At 44.9% G+C, this 22,756-nt stretch overlaps 1 protein-coding gene across 1 annotated transcript in view; it reads right to left on the reverse strand.

Moving 5' to 3' along the window:
• The window catches only part of STK32B (serine/threonine kinase 32B), a 282,862-nt gene that overhangs the window by 195,378 nt on the left and 64,728 nt on the right, over window positions 1–22,756 (reverse strand). Inside the window, exon 2 of the mRNA XM_044282748.1 lies at window positions 20,305–20,478. Within this exon, the coding sequence (XP_044138683.1) occupies window positions 20,305–20,478 (174 nt within the window). The remainder of the gene's footprint in view (window positions 1–20,304; window positions 20,479–22,756) is intronic.

Raw genomic sequence — 22,756 nt, forward strand, 5'->3', positions numbered from 1 at the left:
TTTATACAGCGACCTGTAAGGCTCCTTTCACACGGACGAGTTTTCCGAGCGGGTGCAATGCGTGAAGTGAACGCATTGCACCCGCAATGAATCCGGACCCATTCATTTCTATGGGGCTGTGAACGTGAGTGGTGATTTTCACGCATCACTTGTGTGTTGCGTGAACATCGCAGCATGCTCTATTTTGTGCATTATTCACGCAACGCAGGCCTCATAGAAGTGAATGGGGCTGCGTGAAAATCGCAAGCATCCGCAAGCAAGTGCGGATGCGGTGCGATTTTCACTCACGGTTGCTAGGAGACGAAAGGGATGGGGACCCGATCATTATTATTTTCCCTTATAACATGGTTATTAGGGAAAATAATAGCATTCTTAATACAGAATCCATAGTACAATAGCGCTGGAGGGGTTAAAAAAATAATAATAATAATTTAACTCACCTTAATCCACTTGATCGCGCAGCCCGGCATCTCTTCTGTCTTCTTCTTTGCTGTGCACAGAAATAGGACCTGTGATGACGTCACTGCGCTCATCATCACATGGTCCGTCACATGATCCATCACCATGGTGATGGATCATGTGATGGACCATGTGATGAGCGCAGTGACGTCATCAAAGGTCCTATTCCTCAAAGATGAAGGCAGAAGAGAAGCTGGGCTGCGCGATCAAGTGGATTAAGGTGAGTTAAATTTTTATTTTTTAACCCCTCCAGCCTTATTGTACTTTCGGTATTAAGAATGCTAGCATTTTCCTTTATAACCATCTACAGAACACCAAACCCGAACTTCTTTGAAGAAGTTCGGGTTTGGGTACCAAACATGCCGATTTTTCTCACGTGCGTGCAAAACGCATTACAATGTTTAGCACTCGCACGGAAAAATCGCGCATTTTCCCGCAACGCACCCGCATCTTATCCGGGCAAAAAACATGATGCCCGTGTGAAAGAGGCCTAACACTGGCACAGCTGGGGCACCAGGGACCTAAGTTCAGAGGCTGACAAAAAGTCTATAAATCTTTTATGTTTACCCTTTGATGACATAGAGTTTTATGAGTTGTCTGCTTTGGACAATAAATTTTTAGAAGTATCCTCCAAAATTTAAATGGAAATTCACTGAAAAGCCCAGCACACTGCCTAGTAGGGCTAGCTCAGCTGAATGTAAGGGTGTCTTCACACGAGGCAGATTTGGTTGCAGAAAATGAATTCCATTCATCTGAATGGTGCTTGCAGAAATCTGTGTGCTTGTGTAGTGGCCCGAGGGACACTACCACTCTTACACTCCTGTTGCTCGCCTGTTTGCTGCCATTGTATTGGTTTGCACCACCAACTTTACCAACCCCAGCAAAGTGTCATTTTGTTATAAGCATAAATTATGTTAATTTACTGTGCCTGGTTAACCAGCAGGTGGCAGTGTATCTGGCAGTGTAACTACCATTATATAGAACGAAACTTACCATTCCATTCTCCCCCTTTTGGGCAGTAGTGGGCTAAGCCCTTTTTCTACCAAGAGAGGGGTTTGCAGGAAGCTGTAGGGAGTTGAGAATTGGAGTGAGAGGGTAAAGTAGCATGGTGCGGTGAGGGAGCGTTTTCCCCTCGCTGCTCCAAGAGCTTTGGGAAAGTAGCTCAGAGAGCAGCCCATTCTTGACATGTAGAAGGACTCAGTACCTCTGAAGGGGAAAACTGTGATAGACCCCTGCTCAGCAAAACAGCTCACAGGATACCTCAGTAACTGAAGCTGATAGGAACCAGACTGAAGCCAGAGATTAGCACAGCAGCAGAGAGATAAAGCAAAGTATTGAAGTTTACCTAACAGTTTACCCTTAGCCTACTAGAGCCAAGAGAAAGATCAAGTTGTTTGGATGACACAAGTTTATTGCAAGTTCGTTCAAGTAAAACCGTTAAACTTTACCATGTCTGGACTCTACTTACTCCACCAACTACAACTCCTTTGTTGCTATGGAGACTAATCCCAGGGAGCAACAGTATCCAGGTAGCACCGTGACACACACTATTGAGGCCGCATCACCACTCGGAATTCCTAAACACTGAGACCTGATGGCCCCTGGTGGGCAGCCTGTTGCACTTGCAGCCAACACAACCCCATTTAGATAAACAGAACTGATTTTCAGTCACAGAAATTTTCTGCAACTAAATCTGCCGCTTGTGAAGGTACAGTAATGATACCTTTCACTTAGTGATCCGTTGCTTCATTCTGGAGAAAAAGTACCTTTAATGCATATGCAAATGAGCTGTTAAGAGCATTGAGGTCAGGCCCAAGCCATTCTGTGCAGCCCCCTGCTTTCGCTTTCAGCCCCTCCCTTTCCTTCTTGATTGACAGGACCAGGTTTTGCATAGTCAAACTCAAGACAAGAGGAATCCAGCTTTACTCCTCAGCACAGCTTATGTAGGTTAAAAGATATGTTTTTCAGTTGGAAAATTGCCGTATTTTCATCATTGTGATATTATTATATTGTAAAATTATAATTTGATATCAATATTATATTATGTTGTAGAAATTAAAAGAGGAAATTATTTACTAAAAAAGCAAAGCACTATGCTGGAACTGCAGAATACTTGAGTACTTACAGTATTGAAGGTTTCTTTTATTTATCATATGTAATGTGCTATTAGTTTATATATAGATTTTGCACTTAGTGTCTTGTGTTTCCGGGTTTTTTCTTTCATTGTGGCCATGCTCATCCGTGTATCTATATCATGTCATGTTGGATGTGTTTATTAGTTTTGTGGGGTTTTTTTTGTTTGTTTTTTTGTCTTTGCAGTACATACTTGAAGGTGTGGCCTCCTACAAGTCTGAACGCACTCCTATCATCCACCCGTTTCCAAGTGCTTTTTATTAGTGTGATACATATATCTGGGTTCCCCTCCTGGACCAAGGTCACCTTGCAGTGGTGGGTGGGCACAGATATTTTTTGAACAAAATATATTGCCAACAACCTTATATTTATCATATCAAATGTGCTATTAGTTTATATATAGATTTTGCACATAGTGCCTAGAGAGTGCTGTTATGTTTTGTCTTTAATTATGGCCATTAGTGTTGAGCGAATCGAAGAATCCGAAGTGGAATTCGACCTGAAGTTTATGAAAAATTAGATTCGCAACAAATCTGAGTTTCCTTGCGCTTCATGGTAACGAATAATTTTTTTCCTAAAATATAACAAAAAAAGAAGGAAAAGAATACCGAAACAGGAACCGCACATCTAAAATATAACAAATTTATTCAAGGAGACAGACACAACACAAAGTAAGTTAAAATCGTTGTATACAAGAAATCAAGGCCATGTTAAACATGTATCAGCACATGCCACCCGGACTCACCACAGACTCATAGACAAACCCCCACATCAATAAGCATATGACATTATAAAGTGCATGTAATCGATCAACAATGAACAAAGGCTCAAATACTTATCATAAAAATAGCAGAATATTTTTTTTCCTAAAATGGCAGCTACATGTGTTACAAAGTGAAAGAACCCCAGGAACGCGACATCACCCATAATGCCATGCAGCATAGGTAGAGACGTGACAAGCGCTATGGACAGTGTTCAAGAAGCCTTTAATTGTGGAATATTGGATAGGGAGAGTGCATAGATAGTGTAGGGAGATCATAGGGAGAGTTTTTACACACTGTAGGGAGAGCACTGGGAGACTGCAGGGACAGCCCACTTTGCATCAATCCCTGTGTAGGGCAGAGAGCTATCTAACTGAACACTATCCAGTTTAATAGATAAGCAATTCCATTAGGCCATGATTCTCAAATTGGTGTGAATAAGCTGTCTAGTTCTACTGTTATTTCGGTGTCTGCAGTAACTGTTTCACTACCAGACAGGACTAGCTATGCATGTTGCTGCTATGCACAGTGATGTACACCGAGATACACCCTCCCTGCAGGCTGGGATATAGCTGATTTAACGCGCTTCGTGACAAATTAATTTGGAACAAAGAAAATTTTTGGAAAGAGATTAGCGAAGCAAATAAATCGAGTTTGTTAAAACTTCCTCATCTCTAATGGCCATATACATTTACAGGGAGTGCAGAATTATTAGGCAAATGAGTATTTTGACCACATCATCCTCTTTATGCATGTTGTCTTACTCCAAGCTGTATAGGCTCGAAAGCCTACTACCAATTAAGCATATTAGGTGATGTGCATCTCTGTAATGAGAAGGGGTGTGGTCTAATGACATCAACACCCTATATCAGGTGTGCATAATTATTAGGCAACTTCCTTTCCTTTGGCAAAATGGGTCAAAAGAAGGACTTGACAGGCTCAGAAAAGTCAAAAATAGTGAGATATCTTGCAGAGGGATGCAGCACTCTTAAAATTGCAAAGCTTCTGAAGCGTGATCATCGAACAATCAAGCATTTCATTCAAAATAGTCAACAGGGTTGCAAGAAGCGTGTGGAAAAACCAAGGCGCAAAATAACTGCCCATGAACTGAGAAAAGTCAAGCGTGCAGCTGCCAAGATGCCACTTGCCACCAGTTTGGCCATATTTCAGAGCTGCAACATCACTGGAGTGCCCAAAAGCACAAGGTGTGCAATACTCAGAGACATGGCCAAGGTAAGAAAGGCTGAAAGACGACCACCACTGAACAAGACACACAAGCTGAAACGTCAAGACTGGGCCAAGAAATATCTCAAGACTGATTTTTCTAAGGTTTTATGGAGTGATGAAATGAGAGCGAGTCTTGATGGGCCAGATGGATGGGCCCGTGGCTGGATTGGTAAAGGGCAGAGAGCTCCAGTCCGACTCAGACGCCAGCAAGGTGGAGGTGGAGTACTGGTTTGGGCTGGTATCTGTCACGGAACCATGAACCAGACGTACAACAAGAGATAAGTGGAAATAAGAAGGCTTTATTGAAAATCAAGCTGTAAGGCAAAAGTCCAAACGGATGGCTAAACCGAAGCAGGGTCTTGCGAAGCCAGAGGTCAGGAACCAGAAGGGTAGTCAGACGAAGCCAGGATCAGGAACCAGCAGGGTAGTCAGACGAAGCCTGGATCAGGAACCAGCAGGGTAGTCAGACGAAGCCAGGATCAGGAACCAGAAGCAGCTGCAGTCTTAGAAGCTTGTGAACACAGGAGGACCAAGCAAGGAACTGAAGCCACAGACCTCCTATATATATGAGCTAGGCATCCAGCTCCTCCCAGTGGGAAGGAGAAGCCGCAGGGTGGGAGGCTACAAGAAACCCAGAAACCAAGATGGCCGCCAGCACATGTCAAACGAAGGAGAACAGCAAGAAGGTAAGACCATGACAGTACCTCCCCCTCAAGGGCCCCTCCTCCGCGGAGTAAAGAACGGTTTCTGAGGGAAGCGTGCGTGGAAGGCTCGGAGCAAGGCAGGAGCATGGACATCTGCGGAGGGAACCCAGGAACGCTCCTCTGGACCATAACCACGCCAATGGACCAAAAACTGCACCCGACCGCGGACCAGGCGTGAGTCCAGGATATTGCTCACCTCATACTCCTCACGATTGCCCACTTGGACCGGACGAGGCCGAGGAACTGAGGAAGTGAAACGATTACACACCAGTGGCTTCAACAGGGAGACATGAAACACGTTGGAGATCCGCATGCCAGGAGGAAGCGCAAGGGCATAGGCTACCAGGTTTACCCTGCGAAGCACTCGGAAGGGACCAACAAAGCGAGGCGCCAGCTTGGGAGTGGGCACTCGAAGGTTGAGGTTGCGGGTGGACAACCATACGCGGTCTCCGACCTGGTAGGAAGGAGCGGGCGCTCGTCTGCGATCAGCCTGGAGTCTCTGGCGCTGCGCAGAGACCTCAAGGGACCTCTGGATCTGTACCCAAGAAGCACGTAGGACGGAAAGGTAATCCTCCACAGCCGGAATATCCTGGGGAGAGAATACCTCCGGTAACACGGCAGGTTGGAACCCATAATTGGCCATGAAGGGAGACGTCCCAGAGGAAGAGTTCACCGCCGTGTTCCTGGCAAACTCAGCCCAAGGCAGGAGGTCAACCCAATTGTCTTGGTGATCGGAGACATAGCAACGAAGGAATTGCTCCAAGGCCTGATTGGATCGTTCTGCGGCCCCATTGGACTGAGGGTGGTAGGCCGAGGAGAAAGAGAGATGAATCCCCAACTGGGAGCAAAAGGCGCGCCAGAACCTGGACACAAACTGACTCCCCCGATCCGACACAATCTCCTTGGGCAAACCGTGCAACCGGAAGACCTCCCTGGCAAAAATCGAGGCCAACTCTTGTGCAGAGGGTAACTTCTTGAGAGGAACACAGTGGCACATTTTGGAAAACCGATCCACAATCATGAGAATGACCGTATGGCCTCGGGATGCAGGGAGGTCCACAATGAAATCCATCCCCAGGTGTGACCATGGACGCTCCCCGGTGGCTATGGGTTGCAAAAGGCCCAACGGAAGGTGCCGAGGGGACTTACTCTGGGCACAAACGGAGCATGCCGCTACATATGCGGCGATGTCGGAACGTAGAGAAGGCCACCAGAACAGACGTGAAACAGCCCAGGACAGCTGATTCTTTCCAGGATGCCCCGCGGCCTTGGAGTTATGGTAGGTTCGCAACAACCGAGTGCGCAACTCCTCAGGCACAAAACATCTGCCGTTGGGTCTCCCAGAGGGAGCACCAGATTGAGCCGCCAAAATCTGCTCACCCAGGGGAGAGGTCAGGCTGGTACGAATGGCGGCCAGGATCTGATTCGGAGGTATGACTGAAGTCGGAATCGACTCCTCCCCGGACAGCTCGGAGTACTGCCGTGATAAGGCATCCGCTCTGATGTTCTTGGAACCGGGTAGGTAGGAGACCACGTAATTAAAACGTGACAAGAACAGAGCCCATCTGGCCTGACGTGGTGTCAATCTCTTGGCCTCAGAGAGGTAGGTCAGATTCTTGTGGTCCGTCAGGATGAGAACCGGAACCACCGAGCCCTCGAGCAAGTGCCTCCATTCTTTAAGGGCCTGCACGATGGCCAATAACTCCCTGTCACCAATCTGATAGTTGCACTCCGCGGAAGACAGTTTCCGGGAGTAAAACCCACAAGGAAGCAGAGGACCCTCTGATGTTCTACGCTGAGACAGAAGGGCGCCTACTCCCGTCTCAGATGCGTCCACCTCGAGGACAAAAGGCAACCCAGGGTTGGGATGCGACAGAATCGGAGCCGACACAAAGGCGGACTTTAGAGCCTCAAAAGCTCGGATGGCCTCGAGCGGCCAGACCTGGGGATTACTGCCCTTCCTGGTCAGATCCGTGAGAGGCTTGGCTAGCATGGAAAAGTCCCTGATGAACTTCCGATAATAATTGGCGAAGCCCAAAAAGCGCTGCAGGGCACGAAGACCACTGGGCTGGGGCCACTGTAAGACAGCCGAAACCTTCTCAGGATCCATGGAGAACCCCTCAGCGGAAATGATGTAACCTAAGAAGGTTACCTGGGATCGGTGAAATTCGCATTTCTCAAGCTTACCGAACAGCTTGTTCTCTCGTAACCGTTGCAACACTCGTCTGACATCCAGAATGTGGGCCTCCATGGATTCAGAATATACCAAGATGTCATCCAAATAGACCACCACACACTGCTGCAACAGGTCACGGAAAACATCGTTGATGAATTCCTGGAAGACTGCGGGCGCATTGCACAACCCAAAGGGCATAACCAAGGATTCATAATGACCGGTCCTGGTGTTAAACGCGGTCTTCCACTCATCGCCCGCCTTAATCCTTACCAGGTTATATGCCGCCCTCAGGTCGAGTTTGGTAAAGACCGTGGCCCCTTTGAGGCGATCGAACAGCTCGGAAATCAAGGGTATCGGGTAAGCGTTCTTGATCGTGATGCGATTGAGACCCCTGTAATCGATGCAAGGCCTCAACTCACCGCCCTTCTTTTTCACAAAGAAAAATCCAGCCCCTGCCGGGGACGAGGATTTGCGAATGTGTCCGCGTGAAAGCGCCTCCCTCACGTACTCCTCCATGGCCTCATTCTCCGCTACCGACAGTGGATAGACCTTGCCACGAGGAGGAACGGCACCAGATTGTAACTCTATGGCACAATCGTATGGGCGGTGCGGAGGTAGGGCAACCGCACGCACCTTATCGAATACATCCCGGTACTCCTCGTATTCAGGGGGCAACAGAGAGTCCGAGGAAGTACACAGCAACTTGACAGGCCCATGGATGCAACTAGCCCCACACTGCGGTGACCACGAGAGGATCTCGGCCGATCTCCAATCGAAAGTCGGATTATGCTTCTGGAGCCAGGGGTACCCCAAGACCACCGAGTAGTGTGGAGACGAAATAACCTGGAGACAGACCGACTCTCTGTGAACGGCACCAATGGCCATCCCCACTGGAAGGGTCTCCTGAGTCACGAGTGGCGGCAGAAGGGGTCTGCCGTCTATCGCCTCAAGAGCCAGTGGGGAACCTCGAGGCTGCAGAGGAATGGAATTGGCGGCAGCGAACACACTATCAATGAACAAACCACCAGCACCAGAGTCCACCAACGCCTGGGTCGTCACCGAGCCCCCGACCCAGGAGAGGACAACAGTAATCAGTGGTTTGTCAACACGGGAAACCGGGGACGAGGAGACTCCACCCAAGATCTGCCCCCGACAGGATCTCAGGTGCGAGCGTTTCCCGGACGGTTCGGGCATGCCAATCGAAAATGCCCACCGAGACCACAGTACATGCATCGGCCCTCGCGTCTCCGGAGTACCCTCTCCCCCTCGGACAGGCGAGCAAACCCCAGCTGCATGGGTTCACCCCCAGACAAGTCATCCCCAGGAGGCGTGGGAGGAGAGGGAGGCACGGATGGGACAGCAAACGTAGGCGCCAATCTGTTAGAAGACCTCCGCAGGCTCTCCTTAAATGAAGGTCTCTCCCTGAGTCTGGTGTCAATCAAAATCAGGAAAGAAATAAGAGACTCGAGCTCCACTGGTAGGTCCTTAGCTGCAACCTCATCCTTCAAGGCATCCGAGAGACCATGAGAGAAAGCAGCGACCAGAGCCTCATTATTCCAGCCCACCTCTGCTGCCAGGGTACGAAACTCAATGGCGTATTCAGCTACGGATCGTGAACCCTGTCTGATGGACATAAGGAGCTTCGCAGCAGAGGCAGCACGAGCCGGCACATCGAATACCTTCCGAAGAGAAGCAACAAAACCGGAAAACTCGGCAACCACCGGATTGTTGTTCTCCCATAAAGGGCTGGCCCAGGCCAAGGCCTTGTCCGAGAGCAGCGAGATCAAGAAGCCCACCTTTGATCTCTCAGTAGGAAAGGCATGTGGCAGCAACTCGAAATAGATGCCCACCTGGTTAAGGAAACCTCGGCACTGAGTTGGCTCTCCCCCAAAGCGCTGTGGAAGAGGGGCAGAACCGGTCATACCCCGAAACACCGCAGGCGCAGCAACAGGTGTCGGGGTAGACTCTGGCGCAACAACCGGAGCGGCAGTAGGAGCGGGCCCAGGAGCGACAACCGACCCATCGGCAACGGAAGCTAAATGAGCCGTGCGTTCAAGCAGGGTTTGCAACGCCACAGCGAACCGACCCAACAGGTGATCCTGCTGATCAAGTCTGGCAACCAGCGTAGGTAGCGAGGATGGCCCTGTACCGTCAGAATTCATGGCTTGGTCCTAATGTCACGGAACCATGAACCAGACGTACAACAAGAGATAAGTGGAAATAAGAAGGCTTTATTGAAAATCAAGCTGTAAGGCAAAAGTCCAAACGGATGGCTAAACCGAAGCAGGGTCTTGCGAAGCCAGAGGTCAGGAACCAGAAGGGTAGTCAGACGAAGCCAGGATCAGGAACCAGCAGGGTAGTCAGACGAAGCCTGGATCAGGAACCAGCAGGGTAGTCAGACGAAGCCAGGATCAGGAACCAGAAGCAGCTGCAGTCTTAGAAGCTTGTGAACACAGGAGGACCAAGCAAGGAACTGAAGCCACAGACCTCCTATATATATGAGCTAGGCATCCAGCTCCTCCCAGTGGGAAGGAGAAGCCGCAGGGTGGGAGGCTACAAGAAACCCAAAAACCAAGATGGCCGCCAGCACATGTCAAACGAAGGAGAACAGCAAGAAGGTAAGACCATGACAGTATCATCAAAGATGAGCTTGTGGGGCCTTTTCGGGTTGAGGATGGAGTCAAGCTCAACTCCCAGTCCTACTGCCAGTTTCTGAAAGACACCTTCTTCAAGCAGTGGTACAGGAAGAAGTCTGCATCCTTCAAGAAAAACATGATTTTCATGCAGGACAATGCTCCATCACACGCGTCCAAGTACTCCACAGCGTGGCTGGCAAGAAAGGGTATAAAAGAAGAAAAACTAATGACATGGCCTCCTTGTTCACCTGATCTGAACCCCATTGAGAACCTGTGGTCCATCATCAAATGTGAGATTTACAAGGAGGGAAAACAGTACACCTCTCTGAACAGTGTCTGGGAGGCTGTGGTTGCTGCTGCACGCAATGTTGATGGTGAACAGATCAAAACACTGACAGAATCCATGGATGGCAGGCTTTTGAGTGTCCTTGCAAAGAAAGGTGGCTATATTGGTCACTTATTTGTTTTTGAATGTCAGAAATGTATATTTGTGAATGTTGAGATGTTATATTGGTTTCACTGGTAAAAAGAAATAATTGAAATGGGTATATATTTGTTTTTTGTTAAGTTGCCTAAAAATAATGCACAGTAATAGTCACCTGCACACACAGATATCCCCCTAAAATAGCTAAAACTAAAAACAAACTAAAAACTACTTCCAAAAATATTCAGCTTTGATATTAATGAGTTTTTTGGGTTCATTGAGAACATGGTTGTTGTTCAATAATAAAATTAATCCTCAAAAATACAACTTGCCTAATAATTCTGCACTCCCTGTATGTATCAATTTATCATATCATGCAGGATGTGTTTATCTTTTTTGTGTCTGTTTTTTTTTTTTTTTTTTGTAGCTACTGCATTGCAATCCAATCCAAAGTACAGTAATCCTTTAAATATTGTGGGCTAGTTTTACCGTACATCCACAGCACAGCTTTCCAGCAGGCTGTTCCAGCAGAGAATGGCATGAATTGGCCAGAAAAAAAACACTACGTGGAACGTTTTATGTCCGGTCAAATCTCTGCATATTTGCCGGGTAGCGGCCAGATCTCTGCTGGATCCCATTATAGTCAAAAGAGTCCGGCGGGCAGGTGGTACTGCCCAGCAATGCTGGATCTGGAGAACTATGGCAGGCTGTTCTTTGCTGGAGCAGCCTGCCAGAGAGCTGTGCCACAGATGTGAAACTAGTCTTTTAACATATATTTGCAGCCTTAAAAGGTACTGTACAGTGTGCCCACCTTTAAAACCAAGTTTTCTATATTACCCTAATGCTGTCATGGCTAACCTCCGGCACTCCAGCTGTGGTAAAACTACAACTCCCAAGATGTACACTTGCTTGGCTTGTCTCAGAACTCCATAGAAATGAATGGAGTATGCTGGGAGTCTTAGTTTCATCACAGCTGGAGTGTCGGAGATTAGCCATCACTGCCCTAATCTTAATGAATCTAAAATACAAACTGTAGCAATTTTGCACATACAGGTAGAGGTGCCGGATAATCTTTGTTGTCTACAACTCCTGTGCAGACCTATATTTCTCAATAGGCACAGACTAAAAAGAAAACCTGTTTAGGGCTCATTTAGACGGCCGTATGCTGTCCACAAAATGCGGATCCGTTTTTTTTGTGGACAGTTCAGCATGTCCACAAAAAAAAACTATTGCATTCCACATTTTTGCGGACCCAAGGCTTCAATGGGGCCATTGTAGTGCTCCTCTGGACTTCAGTGGTCTAGCAAGCTTGTGGAAACAAGGCGCATGTCACAACCGGATGTTTAGGTACAATCAGATTAATTGTAGGACAATGCGTTTCGGGGTTCAAAGGACCCCTTTTTCAAGTCTGAAGCGCTGCAGCAAATGAATGAGCTGGAGTGCTGCCGCCCGGTCTTTGCACGTGGTGCGTATGATCGGCGGTGTGGCCCCCGCCCAAGGTGTTATCTCGGACACAGTCGGCGGCACCAACCAGTCACTTGCTGTATTTCTCTCAGCGTGTCTTTATTGTAGTTGCACCCAATTCGGTGCAACTCCAACAGGTGAGCAGATGTTACTCACCTTGATTTAGAGGACACTGTCTTGTCTCTATATACTCACCCTATGAGCGCCTTCTCTTCCTCTGGCCATTTTTTACTCAATGGGGCCATGTCCTGAATTTTACAGACAAGTATAGGATATGATTTATTTGTTTTGCGGAGCCGTAGATGTGCATCTAATCCGCAAAAAAATTGATCCGCATTTTGGCTGAAAAATACAGCAGTCTGAATGAACCCTTAATATCTGATCCTGCTGTCATAACTCCCTCCATCTGCCCACTACTAGTGATGAGCGGGAGGTGCCATATTCGATTTCGCGGATATTCGATTGAATATTCGTCTTATATTAGTCGAAAATCGAATAATCGTCATTATTCTATTTAGTGCGAATAATATGCGATTTAATTATTCGCGTATTGCGATTTTCTTTTAACTGTATAAGGCAATTTTCCTGTTGGTTGGCTATGGCTAATATGTGTATTTTACGAATATTCGCTATATTGCTATACACTCACCTAAAGAATTATTAGGACCACCATACTAATACGGTGTTGGACCCACTTTTGCCTTCAGAACTGCCTTAATTCATTGTGGCATTGATTCAACAAGGTGCTGATAGCATTCTTTAGAAATGTTGTCCCATATTGATAGGATAGCATCTTGCAGTTGATGGAGATTTGAGGGATGCACATCCAGGGCACGAAGCTCCCGTTCCACCACATCCCAAAGATGCTCTATTGGGTTGAGATCTGGTGACTGTGGGGGCCATTTTAGTACAGTGAACTCATTGTCATGTTCAAGAAACCAATTTGAAATGATTCGAGCTTTGTGACATGGTGCATTATCCTGCTGGAAGTAGCCATCAGAGGATGGGTACATGGTGGTCATGAAGGGATGGACATGGTCAGAAACAATGCTCAGGTAACCCGTGCATTTAAATGATGGCCAATTGGCACTAAGGGGCCTAAAGTGTGCCCAGAAAACATCCCCCACACCATTACACCACCACCACCAGCCTGCACAGTGGTAACAAGGCATGATGGATACATGTTCTCATTCTGTTTACGCCAAATTCGGACTCTACCATTTGAATGTCTCAACAGAAATCGAGACTCATCAGACCAGGCAACATTTTTCCAGTCTTCAACAGTCCAATGTTGGTGAGCTCGTGCAAATTGTAGCCTCTTTCTCTTATTTGTAGTGGAGATGAGTGGTACCCGGTGGGGTCTTCTGCTGTTGTAGCCCACCTTTCTTTCCCATTCTGACATTCAGTTTGGAGTTCAGGAGATTGTCTTGACCAGGACCACAACCCTACATGCATTGAAGCAACTGCCATGTGATTGGTTGACTAGATAATCGCATTAATGAGAAATAGAACAGGTGTTCCTAATAATTCTTTAGGTGAGTGTATATTCTTGCTTTAGAATATAACGAATATTCTGAAAAACTAAGTTTTAGCAATATAGTGAATATTCAAAAAATACACAAATAGACTGTATTTTATCTAATATAGTGCTATAATCTTTTTTTTATAGTCAATTTTTTTTTTCTCTTCTGAAGCTCAGATTTGGAAAAAATGTACACTATTTAAAAAAATACTATAGCACTATATTAGCTAAATTGCAGTCTATATGTGTATCTCATGAATATTCACTATATTGCTATATATTCTTGTTTTAGAATATGACGAATATGACTGATATTATAAAAAACTAAGTTATAGCAATATAGTGAATATATTCGTTATTTGGAATATTCGTCTTTTTTAAATCTGTACTGTTATTCCACTTTGGCATACTGCTCCCAGACAAGCGTCCCCGTCACCATGGGGACGCCTGTGGGTTAGAATATACCATCGGATCTGAGTTTTCACGATCTCAGTGAAAACTCAGATCCGATGGTATTTTCTAACCCACAGGCGTCCCCATAGTGACGGTAACGCTTGTCGGGGAGGAGTATGCGAACAACTGTACAGATTGTAAAAAAAAAAGGCGAATATTCTAAATAACGAATATATTCCCTATATTGCTTTATATTTGTTTTTTTTTACAATATTCGTCATTTTTTTTCCATATGAAAACATGATTTCTTTCTGCTTAAATTCCTTGTGGGCCAATGACTCATTGACCCACAAGAAAGAAGCAGGGAGGAATCATGTTTTCAGATGTTAAAAAATTACGTATATTCGATATAGCAAATATATAGCACTATATTTCGAAATATTAGCGAATAATCGAAGTTGGGATATTCGCGATTAATATTCGCTATTCGAATATTCGCGCTCAACACTACCCACTACTACTTGAAATGGATTTGCTTTTTGGTTCTTCTTTTAGTTTACTCATTAAGTATAACATAATTCAATTAAAAAAAAAAAAAAAAGAGATCCCATTATAATATACTGTGCAATAAAATTCTCGGACCAACAATAAATGTGCAAATAAGTACAGTATAAGTATGAACATTAACACTCCAGTAGGTTGAAAGATGGAATGTGCCTGTGAATGGAGCAGGGGAGTGCATTCGAGACCACCTCTTCATTTACTGTCCCCAGTGCAGTCCTTGGCTATTTCTGACAGTCCCACTGAGGTTAATGCAGTGGTGGCATTCACTCCATCATTCCAATCACACAGGAGATTCATAGACTCCCATTCCTCTGATTGGCGGGGAGCCCCTCAGCAAGCATACATTAATCACCTATCCGATTTTTCCATTGTATTATGCACTGCTCATTTCCAGGGGTTGTGGACATCGCTGCAGTGCAGACGCGAGGTGGCCGGCACAGGAGCTGCTGCGCGGGTGTGCCTATGTGAGCTCCCACGGTCCCGCCCACTTGAGAGGCCAGTGCTTTTTCCTATAGTGTGCAAGCACGACCACCGCTGCTGGATTACAGGGTGGTCATAACCATGAAAACGAACAGTGTATAATGTGATGGAAAAATAAATCCAGCCAGCAAAGGAAGCAATATGGACAATCACATTACATTAGTAAGTGCCTTGTATTAACTTTCTCTACATGATAAATGCCACTTACTGAAGTGAGACAACCCCGTCAAGTACCCTATAATTGTAGTCCCTTCTGTCTCTGTAATATAAATCCTGTGCTGGGTAAGTTTCCTGATTTACTATTTTACTGAGAACTCAAGAAAATTCTTTGAGCTCCCAGAAGATGAAATTAAATCTTCACTTTTAATGAAAACTTTTAGCTTCACTCTTGGTAATTGAATCTCAGCTCATTAATTTTATCTCTGCTTTTAGCGTAGGATTTGGGGAGCCATTTAGTCCCGGTCAGTTTGCGGGTTGCATGTAAATTATACAGCTATATCTGAAACAATCTAAGTCCAATTCGAAAACTTCTTTGCTTTCTGTTTACTCCTTATCTCTCCCGCTGTGATTGTTTTTCCGCTCCTGCGAATTATGTTGCATGGTCACAATAACCTTCTGCAGTTAAGCACCAAGATATAAAGTCACATAACTTGCAATAATTATTCTCATTTAGTTGACGCTCTGTTAAAAAAATGTTGATGAAGGAATTACAAAAAGATGTTGAAGTTTTGCCTTAGGGTACGGCCACGCGGTCAGGTTTCCTGATGCAGTTTTGGAAGCCAAACCGAGGAGTACATTTTAAAAAGTTGCTTCTGTCTTTTATACTTTCTCTGTCCATGTGGCCGTATCCTTAGGCCCCTTTCACACGGGCGAGATTTCCGCGCGGGTGCAATGCGTGAGGTGAACGCATTGCACCCGCACTGAATCCTGACCCTCTCATTACTATGGGGCTGTGTACATGAGCGGTGATTTTTACGCATCACTTGTGCGTTGCGTGAAAATCGCAGCATGCTCTATTTTGTGTGTTTTTCACGCAACGCAGGCCCCATAGAAGTGAATGGGTCTGCGTGAAAATCGCAAGCAAGTGCGGATGCGGTGCCATTTTCAAGCACAGTGGCTAGGAGACGATCAGGATGGAGACCCGATCATTATTATTTTCCCTTATAACATGGTTATAAGGGAAAATAATAGCATTCTTAATACAGAATGCATAGTACAATAGGGCTGGAGGGGTTAAAAAATAAATAAAAAAGTTTAACTCACCTTAATCCACTTGCTCGCGCAGCCCAGCTTCTCTTCTGTCTTCTTCTTAACTATGCACAGGAAAAGGACCTGTGGTGACGTCACTGCACTCAACACATGGTCCGTCACATGATATTTTTAACCATGGTGATGGATCATGTGATGGACCATGTGATGAGCACAGTGACGTCATCAAAGGTCCTTTTCCTGTGCACAGCAAGGAAGAAGAAGACAGAAGAGAAGCCGGGCTGCGCGAGCAAGTGGATTAAGGTGAGTTAAATTATTATTATATTTTTTAACCCCTCCAGCCCTATTGTACTATGCATTCTGTATTAAGAATGCTATTATTTTCCCTTATAACCATGTTATAAGGGAAAATAATACAATCTACAGAACACCTAACCCAAACCCCAACTTCTGTGAAGAAGTCCGGGTTCCGGTTTGGGTACCAAACATGCCACTTTTTCTCATGCGCGTGCAAAGCGCATTACAATGTTTTGCACTCACGCGGAAAAATTGTGCATTTTCCCGCAATGCACCCGCATCTTATCCGGGCCAAAAACATGACGCCCGTGTGAAAGAGGCCTTAGGCTACCTGCATACGTTGAGGGTCTGTATGCAGAAAATCTGTATGAAAACCACATCAAAACTGCAATAAAAAAAAAACATATAAATCCCCACTATTTATCTCGATTTCTGTGCATTTTCTTGTGTGGATTTTATGTTTTCAGTCTATGGGGAATAACATTATCTATAAGATGTGGAATCGAACAAACAGTTCTGCATGTACAAAAATACGCAATTTGTACATGAGATTTAGCAAATCTCTAACACTTTGCTGGCACTGTATTACACAAAAAAAAATTCTGCACAAAAATCCATGTCATTTGCAGGTACCCCTAAAGGGGTTTTCCAGCAATAATTATTTTTTAGCAAGTGCCTGCAGTCTGCCCCTGAAACAAAAAATTCATACTTACCTGCTGCCCATTGCTCCAGTCATCCGCACTGCCCCCGCACTCTCCATCTTCTGGTCTCCATGCTGTTTACTTCCAGCTGACCATGGACATGGTCACATGTACTGCTGTAGCCAATGACTGGCTTTAGCAGTGATGTGGCCACAAGTGGAACATCACCATTAAAGCCAGTCATTGGCTGGAGTAGGGCATGTGTCCATGCCTATAGCCAGCCGGATGTAAACAGCGCGGGGACCGGAAGATGGAGAGTTGAGGGCAGGGTAGCATGGATGACCGAAGCAGTGTGGAGTAGGTAAGTATGAACCTTCATTTTGAGGCCTCTTGCACACGACCGTATTTTCGTTCCATTTCCGTAAAAAATTTATGTTGAGAACCATATACGGAACCATTCATTTCAATGGGTCCGCAAAAAAAAATGGAAGGTACTCCGTGTGCATGCCGTTTCTGTATTTCCGTTCTGCACAAAAATAGAACATGTCCTATTATTGTCCACATTACGGACAAGGATAGGACTGTTCAATTAGGGGCCAGCTGCTCCGTTCCGCAAAATACGGAATGCACACGGACGTCATCCGTACTTTTTGATTACTGACCAGTAATCACCTTGATCCACTACATAATGGACAGAGATGCATAGTCCTGGCGCTGGAGCTACTGCCGAACAATTGGAAGGGTAGGCCATCAATATAAAAGAACTGGACAACCCCTTTAAAGATTCATTTACAAATAATTTTAAGAAAAGGTCAGTATAAGCATATATTTCACTAAATATAGCTGTTTTAAGAACACTTGCAAATAGTTTGACCTCTAGGACACAAAGGCAATGCCAACTGAACACCTTACCTCATTACACTAGTCCCCGAGCAGGGGCTGGAGAGAGCAGGGCAAACATACTTTTTGTGAAGATTTTATGATCAGGAGTAGTGAGAATTTGAACTTTTATTCTGCCAAGTTCTGCTCTCTAGTGTCCAGGGTGGGGCTTCACTGTTCAATGTGCTCTCTGATCTCTGTATTGAGCTGTTCACAGCCCCTCTCCTTGACTCCGAGAGCAGAACGGAGAGATTATGAAGCCATTCAATGCAGAGAGCACTTCACAGTGAAGCTCGGTCTCCTGTGCACCTCCAAGAACAGAATCTGGCAGAATAAAACTTCATATTCACACTACCCCTAATAATAAAAGGTCCACAAAAAGGTATGTTTTTTTTCCTGCTGTCCCAGACCCTCCTGTGTGCTGTTAGCTTCTTTGCATGGTCAAAATTGCTGACAGACTCCCTTTAGCTCAGAACTGAGTTCACATCTCCCAGAATGCGCTGCATGTTCAGTATCTTTACAAAATTTGGACTGGAGATTTGTGTTGAGATGTTTATACTAGGCACAGTACAGTAATCTGGTGTCTGAATTAAAAAACAACTCTCCCATATTGCAGAAAACATTGCATTATGGCAGTTCTCATTTGAGAAGAATATATTTTGCTAACAAACTGTAACTGGGTCCATAGTGATCAGCAGGAATCTAATGGTTTCGGAAACAGTTGAGTGAGCTGGCTCATATAGAAATCAAGAAGAGACTGGTGTATTCGGACATCTGTGTAAAAGCAACTGACTTTAGAGATATCATAAGTAACACAAAGCCACCTTAATTACACATGTACAAGAAAGTTTGTAATATACTAACACTTCTGAAGTTGCATAGATAGACCTCCAGTAGTCCAGTCATGTGATGCTCCTCTTCTGAAAATCCAGCTTCTGTCAACATCACATCCTTTACCAGGTTTCTGACCTGGACTATGGACTGGACATGACTTCTGCTATGTACGGGGCCAAAACTATTCATCTACCTGGCGCAGGTGCAAACCCCTAAATCCACTTCATCTACACATAGGCAGGGGAGAGGAATAGTCCTCGTCCACAGCAGAAGTGAAGTCCCAGCCATAACCCAGACCAGAAAACTGTTAGGCTAGGGCTACACGGCGACATGTGTTGTGCGACAATGAGTCACGCAACAGAAATGGGTAGAAGTACACTGCTGCATGTGTTGAGCGACATTCTTTATAATGATGGTCAATAGTGTCTCCCTGAGACATGCTGATTCTGTCACGCGGCAGTCGCACAAAAATCCAACTTGGACTATCATTATAAGAAATATTCCACAACAAGAAGTCAGATGTTGCCGTGTAGCCCTAGCCTTAAGGATGTGACGTCAATGGATGCTGGATTTTAGGAGGAGGATTGTCTCACGACTGGGTTCCAGGGAGGCCAATCTATGAAACGTTTAGTATGTTACAAACTTTCTCCCACAGTTGTGTTCTGTGTAATTAAGGCGGCTTTGGTTTAATTAACAGTCATGAAGCCACATAACTCACATAGTGCAGGTTTCATGCAATTTTATTTCAGAAAGACGAGACATTCTTCCATTATTTTTTGGTTCCTGAATTTGGCAAAAAAATATTCCTCACAAATGGCATTATACAGTTCTGTGTCTAATGGAGGTCGCCAGTGTTCAAGAGCTGCTTCGGCATATAGCAAAATAACCTTCCTCAACCATAATACAAAGTATAAGGCCATGCTCACACATTCAGGAACCTGTCAGGATTCTGCGGATAAATCCTGACAAACTCTGCCGACATTTTGCAGCTAGTGCAGGTGAACCAGGTATGTCATATTCATATCTGCACGTCATTTTCACAATTTGCATAGATTCCGTGCAGGCAGGGGCTCACCACCAATGAGGCCAGGTGAGGCAATCGCCTCAGGTAGCACCAGGTAGGCACAAGAGGGGGGCAGCGGAAGGGCCATGAGCAACAAGCGCTTTCATTGTGGCAAAGGGGTTAGGTTAAGATATTAGCATGGGGGGGGGCGCGCGCGCGCGCCGTTTCAGTTTTCGCCTCAGGCAGCAAAAAGGCTAGGTGAGCCCCTGCGTGCAGAGAAGTCACAGATTAGCCATATTGCATGACAATGGGGCCAAGCCACCTGCGGTTCTCAGCGTGCATCTGCAGTAGAGAAGAAATAACAACTTTGGATTTCTGAGAAAAAAAATCACATCGATCCTGAATATTTGTACGGTATCAGACTTTTTTTCCATAGTCTTCAAAAATGTTCCAATATCTCACACAATAATAAAGGGAAAATGTCTGGTATTCTCTTACCTGTGAATGATGTGGTGCTTCTGTAAGTAATCCAGGGCCAGGGATAATTCACATATATAAAGCTTCACAGCCTCCTCACTAAAATGCACATTCTGCTGCAAGTGATAGCGGAGATCTCCTCCCAGGAGCAGATCTACAACCATAAACATGTCTTCTTCATCTTGGAAAGAATACCTGCAATGTAATGTGGTTGTAACATGTTTACTATAATTACAATAGGCAAAAGATACAGACACAATAGGTGGTAGGAAGAGCCACATCTCATACAGATACATTCAATGGACATTCCACAATTCCGGAAATATTCTTAATCATTGCATACAGACAAGTTAGGGAAATCAATAGCTATTTTGGCGCCCATTTATTTTTATTTTTTTTACGAGGTTCATCTGACAGGGTAGATCATTTGATATTTTTATAGAGCAGATCATCACGAACACAGCGATACCTAATATGCCTATTTTTTTATTTGCAATCTCACACGATAAAAGCATTTTTGAAAAACAAATGCTGTTTTTGTGTTGCCATTTTCTGGGAGCTATATTTTTTTTATTTTGCTGTCGATTGTCTCGTGTAGGGACTAATTTTTTGCGGCGTGAGGTAACATTTTCAGTGGTACCATTTTAGGGTAAATAGTACTTTTTTGATCGCTTGCAAAGTGACCAAAAACTAGTGAGGTTTATTGAAAAAAAGATTTTTAGCCCAAACGGCGTTCATCTGATGGGGCAGATCATGTGATATTTTTATAGAGTCAGTCGTTACAGATGCGGCGATACCTAATATGTGTTTTTTTTTTTTTGTTCTTGTTTTTTTTAAGTGTTTATTATGGGAAAGGACATTTGTTGTTTTTTTACTCAACTTTTTTTGTTATGATGATGAACACTTTTCTTGTACTTTTTTTTGTCCCACTTTGGGACATTAACTTTTGTGGGTCAAATCCCCTCTAAAATGCATTACAATACATGTGTATTGAAGTGCATTGGCTGTCAGTGTATTACCAGTGTAATATACTGACAGCCTGCTTGCCTGTGAGATCCAGGGAGCTGGGTTTCACAGGCTTCCGTAGAAGGCAGCCCTGATACCATAGCCTTGGGACGTGATGGGGACGGGAACATACATGCCGCCGTCAATGCTGACTGAGGCATACAAATGGTTACCGCATACAGCAGGGGCATGGCTTTCGAGAACAGCTGGACCCCTGCTGCTGATCAGGTGGGAGCAGCACCTGCGCCTGCCCGATCAATGCGCGGTACTTGTACAGCGGCTGTTGGGAAGTCACTTCCCAATGCGCCGTACAGGTACGGCGGATGTCGGGAAGGGGTTAAAGGAGGGGTTGACTCCCAGAACTCCCACTGATCAGCTGTCTGAAGGGGCTACCAAGTCTACCAAGCACCCCGCCATACATTGTACAGTGGCTGTACTTGGTATAGCAACTCATTCCCTTTCCTTTCATTGGGAGTGAGCTGTACAAAGGTGGTGTGATCGAGTGATGTGATGTCACAGACTGAGAAAAAGTCTTCAGCATTTGCTCATTCAATGAGGCCCCTTCCAACAGCTGATTAGTGTGCCAGGTGGCGGACCACCGCCAATCACAGATTGATCACCTATCTTGATGATAGGTAATCAATATTTAAGTCCTAGAAAACCATTAATATTACTTTTTATTCCCAAAGATGGATACATGGTTTAGATTTTTATTTCTTACCTAACTTAATGTCTTGTATCTATAAGACAATATATCACACTGTGCACTACTAGTACACAGGTTACACTTGGAAAGCACTGCCATTATAGATTCTTTCGCAATTTTCACATGGTATGTTGTTCCTTGAAGATATTCCTTGAAGGTTAAATAATTTACTAAAGCACTCGTTCACATTGTGCTTTTTTTGTTTAAGAAATTCCATCCAGACGCTGAGTAAAAATCTGCAATGATTTAAAATGTGCAGCATGTCAATTTATGCCGCAGATCTCCACAGTGGACTTCAATCACTTCCATGGCAAAAACTGCCTATAAGGGCTCATTGACACGATCGTATGTATTTTGCGGTCTGCAAAAAACAGATTCGCAAAAAATATGGATGACGTCCGTGTTCATTCCGTATTTTGCGGAACGGAACAGCTGGCCCCTAATAGAACAGTCCTATCCTTGTCTGTGATGCGGACAATAATAGGACATGTTCTATTTTTTTGCGGAACAGACATAAAAAAACGGAATGCACACAGAGTAACTTCAAATTTTTTTTGCGCAAAAGAAAATACATTTGTGTGCATGAGCCCTAATACAGTTCTGCAGTTTTTCCCCATGGTTTTTATTGCAGATCCACAGCAACAGCCACAGCTTTTCTACTACATTTTCAGTCACATCTGGATGTACCTTAAAGGCTATGGACACCTTCGAGGCAATTTTTTTAGAATTGCATTTTACTCATTTTGGGCTAAAAATCCTTTT

The sequence above is a fragment of the Bufo gargarizans genome, chromosome 1 (assembly GCF_014858855.1).
Source record: "Bufo gargarizans isolate SCDJY-AF-19 chromosome 1, ASM1485885v1, whole genome shotgun sequence".
Classification (NCBI taxonomy): domain Eukaryota; kingdom Metazoa; phylum Chordata; class Amphibia; order Anura; family Bufonidae; genus Bufo; species Bufo gargarizans.